This window comes from Canis lupus, chromosome 28 (assembly GCF_048164855.1).
Source record: "Canis lupus baileyi chromosome 28, mCanLup2.hap1, whole genome shotgun sequence".
Taxonomy (NCBI): Eukaryota; Metazoa; Chordata; class Mammalia; order Carnivora; family Canidae; genus Canis; species Canis lupus.
The window spans coordinates 39,889-49,515 of NC_132865.1; the positions used below are offsets into that span (position 1 = coordinate 39,889).

At 37.3% G+C, this 9,627-nt stretch overlaps 1 protein-coding gene across 1 annotated transcript; it reads left to right on the top strand.

The window, feature by feature from the left end:
- Positions 1–5,429: 5,429 nt before the first annotated feature.
- Positions 5,430–8,407, top strand: LOC140620055 (olfactory receptor 6C2-like). Its single transcript, XM_072803814.1, has one exon. The coding sequence runs from the start codon at positions 6,027–6,029 to the stop codon at positions 6,960–6,962; it is 936 nt and encodes a 311-aa protein (XP_072659915.1). The 5' UTR covers positions 5,430–6,026; the 3' UTR covers positions 6,963–8,407.
- Positions 8,408–9,627: the final 1,220 nt, after the last annotated feature.

The following is a 9,627-nucleotide window of genomic DNA, read 5'->3' on the forward strand; positions in this document are numbered from 1 at the left end:
AGTCAGGGGAATTTTAAAAAAGAAAACCATATCTGGAGGCATCACAATGCCAGATTTCAGGGTGTACTACAAAGCTGTGGTCATCAAGACAGTGTGGTACTGGCACAAAAACAGACACATAGATCAATGGAACAGAATAGAGAACTCAGAAGTGGACCCTGAACTTTATGGTCAACTAATATTTGATAAAGGAAGAAAGACAATCCATTGGAAGAAAGACAGTCTCTTCAATAAATGGTGCTGGGAACATTGGACATCCACATGCAGAAGAATGAAACTAGACCACTCTCTTTCACCATACACAAAGATAAACTCAAAATGGATGAAAGATCTAAACGTGAGACAAGATTCCATCAAAATCCTAGAGGAGAACACAGGCAACACCCTTTTTGAACTCGGCCACAGTAACTTCTTACAAGATACATCCACGAAGGCAAAAGAAACAAAAGCAAAAATGAACTATTGGGACTTCATCAAGATAAGAAGCTTTTGCACAGCAAAGGATAGTCAACAAAACTACAAGACAACCTACAGAATGGGAGAAGATATTTGCAAATGACATATCAGGTAAAGGGCTAGTTTCCAAGATCTATAAAGAACTTCTTAAACTCAACAGCAAAGAAACAAACAATCCAATCATGAAATGGGCAAAAGACATGAAGAGAAATCTCACAGAGGAAGACATAGACATGGCCAACATGCACATGAGAAAATATTCTGCATCACTGGCCATCAGGGAAATACAAATCAAAACCACAATGAGATACCACCTCACACACAATGGGGAAAATTAACAAGGCAGGAAACCACAAATGTTGGAGAGGATGTGGAGAAAGGGCAACCCTCCTGCACTGTTGGTGGGAATGTGAACTGGTGCAGCCACTCTGGAAAACTGTGTGGAGGTTCCTCAAAGAATTAAAAATATACCTGCCCTACGCCCCAGCAATTGCACTGTTGGGGATTTACCCCAAAGATTCAGATGCAATGAAATGCCGGGACACTTGCACCCCGATGTTTATAGCAGGAATGTCCACAATAGCCAAACTGTGGAAGGAGCCTTGGTGTCCATTGAAAGATGAATGGAAAAAGAAGATGTGGTTTATGTATACAATGGAATATTACTCAGCTATTAGAAAGACAAATACCCACCATTTGCTTCAACGTGGATGGAACTGGAGGGTATTATGCTGTGGGAAGTAAGTCAATCGGAGAAGGACAAACAGTGTATGTTCTCATTCATTTGGGGAATATAAATAATAGTGAAAGGGAATATAAGGGAAGGGAGAAGAAGTGTGTGGGAAATATCAGAAAGGCAGACAGAACATAAAGACTCCTAAATCTGGGAAACGAACTAGGGGTGGTGGAAGGGGAGGAGTGCGGGGGCTGGGGGTGAGTGGGTGACGGGCACTGAGGGGGACACTTGATGGGATGAGCACTGGGTGTTACTCTATATGTTGGTAAATTGAACACCAATAAAAATTATTTTATTAAAAAAAAGAAAATTAAATGTCAGTAAGCCTCTTAAATATTGGGACAAGTAGCTAAGGTAGCATCGAGGAAGAAGAAGGATCTTTGTATTTTAATAAACTCTGATCCAAAATCTGCACCACCTCAGTGGGGCATTTTGATCAGTCATTTCTCTGCTCCTCAGTTACTTCTTTTGTAAAATGAGGAAAATTTGGGATTTTTTTTTATTTTTTAAGATTTATGTCAATGATAAATAATACATAATATATATAAAGTGCCAGAATGTTTAATTCTGGGAGAAATGTAAAGATTCAACAGAGAAATCAAAACAGAATTCAGATGGCATCAGACCATCCCCAGTGTCCCTGAGGACATTGTTCCCACTGCTACATGTGTTTTTACGCTGTTGACTAGACTGCCATGGATTCATTAGTAACTTTTGAAACTTGGTCACCAAGGACTATTTTGTTATTCACTCAGATGTTCCCTGTGCACTGGTAACAAACTAAACATATAGAAGAAAATTGTTATTATAGAATTTGCAGGGAAGCCTGCCTCCCTGTCCAAGATCAGATGTGCCTCTCTGACAAAACTAGAGAGAAAATTCCTTACCTCTGCATTTTTTTCTTCTTTCAAACGAACAGAGCAACGGTGAAATCCAGTATCAGTGCCAGTTTAGACTTGGTGAGAGAAGCAGAGACTGTACCCAGGCTCCTTATATCAGTCATGGACGTCTAATGAAGGTCTGTCAAGTGTCAGGCTTGCCTGTGTGTGTGCGTGTGCTTGTGTGGAGGGTGAGGTTGGAGGCTGTGATAAATAGAATATGAGAGTGGGAACAGAAGGACACATGCCAACTCCTGACCAACTGAATGCTGCTCAAGTTGCAGTTCCCTCAAGGGCGTCTGATAAAGAACCATCAAAAAGTAATTGTCATGATATGTTTTTCCAAATTCTCCAAACATAAGCAGAGGGTGAGCACAGTTTTTAAAATCTGGAATTCAGTTCATTATAATTGATACTGCAAAAAAGTATTCAACAATCATTTCTTATAAGTCGTTATCCTAAAGGAACACGAAGTTAGAATTTTCTGCCATGGTTATTTTATGAGGTTCAGGAAGCTTTTATTTTGGGGAGTGGCAGAGGGAGAGGGAGACAGAGAGTCTTAGATGGGCTCCACACTGGGTATGGAGGGGGTTTAATCTCATGATCCTGAGATCATGACCCAAGCTGAAACCAAGAGTCGGAGGTTCAACCAGGTGAGCTGCCCAGGCACCTGAAATTGATGAACCTTAATAAAGAGATAAAAAATAAAAGGCAACAGAAAGACACTGCCATCCAATAAGATCCACTAGGGTCACAGATGTCAAATAATATCAGTATTATAAATTACATTGCAGGGAACCTCCCCTTATTCTCTGTTATTTAGATCCTTTTTACCACTTTTCCTTGGAGGAGGGAGAGGTGGTGATGGTGGCAACATTTACTCTTCTTGCATCTCTTCTTTATAGTCCATGGGCATCCTTTGTCCCAAATGAAGACTGAGTGAGTTTTGTTCCAAACATACAGAGGGTCAAAGTGTCTCAAATATATTCACTAAAGAGGAGTCAGTGAAGGAATAAACTGACTGTCACTCATCTAACTCCCGAAGTGACAGTGAGAACAGGTAGTTTTGCATAGGTAAGTCTTGGAGGCCTACCTGTGAACGTTAATTGAAAACATTACTTATACAAAGAGGGTGGTAAATTTTATTATTTGATGAAATGGTTTCAAATTTTAATTGATCTGAATTCAAATTAAATAAATAAATAACTTTAATCTCCCAGAAAAATTTTCCCAATATAACAGAGTGTGAGTGATTGCTGGTAAAAGCCAAAATGAAGCAGTCTTATATCCAAAGGATCTTCCCCCATAGGCTTAACTACATTATCAAGAGTAGCATTTATCTAACAATCTTCCTAAATTAAAAAACAGCGTCACTGAAGGTCAACACATTATATGAAGTATTTTAAACATTAAATTCATGATCAAATGCTAATATGACTGAGTTCATCAGTCTTTCCTACTAATATAGAAGAATTAATGTTTTGATAAGACAAGAGGAAATAATTTTAGATCCTAAGAACTTCATAGGAGAGGAAGAACTAGAGTTATAATACCAAAAACCAGTACAAGGATTTAAACTCTTCTATAGTGGAAGGGAGAGGGGGAAGAAAATTAAGAATGCAGAAATAAACCTGACTCATCATTCAGTTTGGCCTATCAGAGTCTTCCCCTGGCAAGTACATGACAAGATACTATCTCTCCAGTGAGTCATTTCTCCCAGGAGCTAAGGGGGGGGGGAGGGCTTGTCTGTATTTCAAAATCATGTCTGTGAACCCTGAGCAATAAACCTGCTAACTCAATTTATGAGGACAGATGTCATAGCCAACATTAGTAAAAATAAAAAAAATAACTAGAGAAACTGGGTGAACATTAAAAAATTTAAATAGCTATTAATATAAATAGCTATCTAATAGCTAAGATAAATTACCAAGGAACAAGCATGGAATAGTTGTCATCTGAAATCCACAGCTATATTTTCACTGTTATCTTGTGTTACCATGTCACTGAGTATGCACCAAAATGAAATACTATCTTCTACGGGCAGCCAGAAAGCTCCTTGAGGGAGCTCAACCTGCAAATGATTGGAGCTCCACTCTCTGATATTATGTTCTTTAAATAACAAAGGCTTATTAGATATTTATTTTAATGAATAAATGTAGATTATTTACTTGAGCAATGCAAGAATGACCTAATATAATTTTGATTCTCTATTCAGAAAACATACACTGGATACAACTAGGACAATTTTTTGAAACATAAAAAAGTAGTTTTCACTCTCATGTAGAAGTGTATAGGATTTCCCTACAAACACTGTTATGCCTAAAGTTGCTCATTAACAATCATTTACCCCCAATAAAACCCTAAGACATATTATTGGACAATATATCAAGTTATTGTTAACTATTGATATTCCCAGTGAGGTTGCACTTACCGATTTTTTTTTACAGGATGGATATCTGGATACCTTCAAGCAGCTGCTTGAAACACAAACCTCAATGAAGCTAAGTTTTGACATGAAGGAGAGGAGGGAATTTCCTGAGCACCTATCTAAAGAGATTTCTGGGGGGAAGAAATGTACATTGGGGTATAGGGAGGCTTAACACTCCTTGGAGGTGCAGAAATGGACAGTGACAAATGTCACTGAGAAAGGTAGGGTACTTTATACTATGGCTACAAAGATTGGCTCATATTGTGTCCATTTGTTTCTGGATGTTTTTTGGGCAAGTTACATATATCAAAACTCAGAGAACATAAGCTGTAGGGTTAGGGAGCTGATTTACTAGTGAGGAAAGTTGAATTGAAGCAGGCAAGAACACAAATTGTTCAAAGAGGTCACTAAGATAAACCCTAAGACAGATTCTGAAGGCTGAGTGCTGTGAAGAACACGGAGTTGGTCAGGCCAATCAGGCTGGCAAAGAACAAATTGGACAGATCATACCCTCTGGAATCCATCCAGGACCCAAAACATCACAACAGGACATATATAAAGTACAGATAAATTGGGTTTATATTTAAGTTCCAGAAAAAAAAATTCATTATATCACTTCAGGAAACCCCTGCCTAAGCAGTCCCAGCCTGGCTTAAAAATACTTTCATTTGCCTAAACATGGGGTGAAAAACAAAACTACATCTTTGTATTTTAAAGTTTTTATCTCCCTATTTAGAAATAATTCAAAGTACAGAGAGCAGAACTAACTATAAATGAATGCTCTAGTGTTAAAATTCTGCATACGACAAATTATGATCAGTATAAGATACTAAATATCTGTCCAAATCCATAGAATGTACAACATGAGTGAACCATAATGTAAATTATGTACTTTGTACTTTGACATGTACTTTGTACTTTGTACTTTGACATGTCCATATAAGTTCATCATTTGTAACAAAGGTACCACTCTGGTGGGGGGGTGTAAGTAACAGGAGAGGCTATGCATTTGTAAAGGCAGGAAGCATATGGAATATTTCTGTACCTTCCCCTCAATTTTGCTGTGATGCTAAGATTGCTCCAAAAAATAAATTTTAATTTTAAAACACAAAAAAATACAAAATAACAGATCCTTCTTGGTTTTGAAAATGGAGCATTTCAGTATGGTGTGAAAAAAAACTAAAGAAAATAAAGATGGGGGGGGCTGAAAACTGACATAACTGCCTCCAGGATAAAGACAAATAAAATCTGTACAAAAGGCAATATTGCTGAGAAACTGTAAATCAGACATATGATTTATGTTTTGTTTTGTGTTTATTTGACATCTTTGGAAATATGCTTTCTAGTTAAAAGCACAAGATCCATACTAAACCTTTCCCATAGATGTCTCTATGCTAACAAATTAAATTAACTAAAAGAAGAAAGTGCATGTGAGCAGGCTTGCCAGAATGTCCTCCTTCAGGTTCCAGTACTAGCTTCTTATGACACTTCTTTCTCCAGGCAAAATCCCTCCTGGTGCAAGGCAGTGATGAGAAACCATACAGCAGTAACAACATTCATCCTGCTAGGATTGACAGATGACCCAGAAATACAAGTTCTGCTCTTTGTATTTTTGTTTCTCACCTACATGTTGAGTGTAACTGGAAACCTCATTATTATCACCCTCACACTGGTGGACTCCCATCTTAAAACTCCCATGTGTTTATTCCTCCGAAATTTTTCTTTCTTAGAAGTCTCATTCACCACTGTCTGTATTCCCAGATTCCTGTATACTATGACCACTGGAGATAATACTGTTTCCTATAATGCTTGTGCCACCCAGTTATTTTTTGTTGTCCTCTTTGGAGCAACAGAATTTTTTCTCCTTGCCGCCATGTCCTATGACCGCTATGTGGTCATTTGCAAGCCCCTGCATTATACAACGATCATGAACAACAGAGTCTGCACTACCCTCGTTCTCTGCTGTTGGTTTGCTGGCCTGTTAATCATCCTCCCGCCTCTTGGCCTGGGCCTCCAGCTGGAATTCTGTGACTCAAATGTGATTGATCATTTTGGCTGTGATGCATCTACAATTTTACAGATAACCTGCTCAGACACAGTCTTAATAGAGAGAATTGTTCTGAGTTTTGCCGTGCTGACACTCATTATCACCTTAGTGTGTGTAGTCCTCTCTTATACCTACATCAAGACCATTCTAAGATTCCCTTCTGCCCAACAAAGGAAAAAGGTCTTTTCCACCTGCTCTTCCCATATGATTGTGGTTTCCATCACTTATGGCAGCTGCATCTTCATCTACATCAAACCTTCAGCAAAGGAAGGAGTAGCTATTAATAAAGTGGTGTCTGTGCTCACTACTTCAGTTGCTCCTTTGTTTAACCCATTCATTTATACACTTCGAAACAAACAAGTGAAAGATGCCTTCAAAGACACAGTAAAATGGATTGTATTTCTCACAAAGAAGTAAGAGACTATAGATTTTTTTGAGGCTGGGTTAAATTAAATTTAAATCTGAATAACCCATCCATGAATTTGCCAAATAAATGGTTAATGAATATTTCCACAAAAATGTTTCCACTGCCCATTCTGGAAATTTTTTGAGTGTACTATATCATGAAATATGATATGATTACAGAATTGAAAGAATAGTTTTCCAAGTACTGAATGTGTTCTACTGTCATTGCTTAATGGTGTTTAAACATAGACTCAAGGAGAACAAGACTGAATTTAGGGGCAGCACAACTAAGCCCTACTTAGATAACTTCTTCAATATCCAGACTTACATTATCCCTTAATTTAAGAAGAATGTTAGTGAGGGATGGGCAAAATAGGTGAGAGAGGCCAAGTGTATGGTGGTGGATGGTAACTAGATTTGTGGTGGTAATCCCTTTGTAATGTATACAGATGCCAATCTTAATGCTGAATACCTGAATGCTGGATACCTGAAACATAAAATGATATATACCAATTTACCTCAATTTCTAAAAAAGAAGAATGTTAGAGATTAGGAGCCTTGACTAAAACATCAAAAATATTGCTAATTTGAGAAGGGGCACTTGGTTGCTTAGCACAGACTGACTACTGAAGATACAATCCAGGTATAGTGTGAAAAAAAGCTGTTGGTGGGAATGTGAACTGGTACAGCCACTCTGGAAAACTGTGTGGAGGTTCCTCAAAGAATGGCCCTATGACCTAGTAATTGCACTGCTGGGGATTTACCCCAAAGATACAGATGCAGTGAAATGGCAGGACACCTGCACCCCAATATTTATAGCAGCAATGTTCACAATAGCCAAACTGTGGAAGGAGCCTCAGTGACTATCAAAAGATGAATGGATAAAGAAGATGTGGTCTATGTATACAATGGAATATTACTCGCCATTAGAAACAACAAATACCCACCATTTTCTTCAACATGGTTGGAACTGGAGGGTATTATGCTGAGTGAAGTAAATCAATCGGAGAAAGACAAACATTATATATTATATATTTGGGGAATATAAAAAATAGTGAAAGGGAATAAAGGGGAAAGGAGAGAAAATGAGTGGGAAATATCAGTGAGGGTGACAAAACATGAGAGACACCTAACTCTGGGAAATGAACAAGGGGTAGTGGAAAGGGAGGTGGGCAGGGGATTGGGGTGACTGGGTGACGGGCACTGAGGGGGACACTTGACAGGATGAGCACTGGGTGTTATGCTATATATTGGTAAATCGAACTCCAATAAAAAATATACAATAAATAAATAAATGTTAAAAAAATAAAAATAGACTTAGAAAAAAAGGGGGGAGATGTGGGGGAAAAAAGTAATAGTCATTCAGGAAGCTTGGACCAAATCATTGGACTTTTTTCTATCAAAGGATAGAAACAAAAATAAATAAATAAATAAATAAATAAATAAAATAACAAAGGATAGAAACAGTAATTGTGAAAGTTGTGTGTTTTCATACTATATATATATGCTTATTAAACATCATCCAACTGCTCAAATGTATTTTTATGTTGTACTCTTTATTTTCAGTTGTTCATACAAGGTAATGACCATCATATAAGTTTCTTCTATACTTCAAAAATATTCAAGGAAAATAGAACTCTCTTCTCCAAGGCCTTTCCTCTTTTTTCATTTAAAATTTCTTTAAAAACCAACAAAATCCCACTGCATGTTCCCCAGCTTCCCTTCTGATAATTAACTTAAGCATACATCTACATGATATATATGTTTAGTAGTTGGGTTGATCACCTGAGTCATGAATCCTTAACAGAGGTTGTCTATGAATCTCATTGTTTAGTTTGGACAATGATGAAGAAAGATAAGAATATTGTAGATTCAAAATCCTATCCTGACAAATTTGCCATTCAAGAACCAAGTGCATTTGGATAGGTCCAATATTGGAAATTCAGTAGGTTCATAAAAGATAATCCTCTACTTCTGATTTGGATAATGAGATATCCTCCTCTTGTTCACTTGCTCAGTAAGAGAAAATGAAAAAGAGTTGCATCTTGTCAGGTCTTTGGAACTGGAGGTAGTGCATCAAATAACTGAGGTCACATTTGGACCCAACTCCAGTTCCCAAAAATAACTCAAATATTACTGAAATTGATCATGACTATACTTTGCCCAGTTTGAACTCAGAACTTTGTTGAACCTAATTTTATGTGTAGGTTGCCTTTACACGGAAGGGGCAAATTTTTATATTAGCCTACTCTTCCTCAGCTCTTCCTTCTAAATCCTTTATTTCAGTCACTCAGTGTTATCATTTTCTTCCATCAAAAAGTTCTTGTTTATCATTTCTGTCATACTTCTAATCTAAAATTGTATCTCTCAACCAGAATTATCTTGACAACTTCCTAATGATATCGCATTTATAATCTCTTCTCTGTATTAGTCATCCTAAGCAGTATCACAGTATTTATTATCCTAAAACACTATTTTAATTAGTTCACTTCTTGCTTTAAATCTTCTAGAATCTTCTCGTTCTTAATTTTGAAACTCATTCTCTTAGCAATCAGGAGTTGTGAAAAATCTATGTTCAACTTCACTAATCCAAACATTATCTGCAACTCCTCAACATTAACCCTAATCCAAAATATAAGCTTTTCACATGATAGTCACCTACCTGAAATATCCTTCG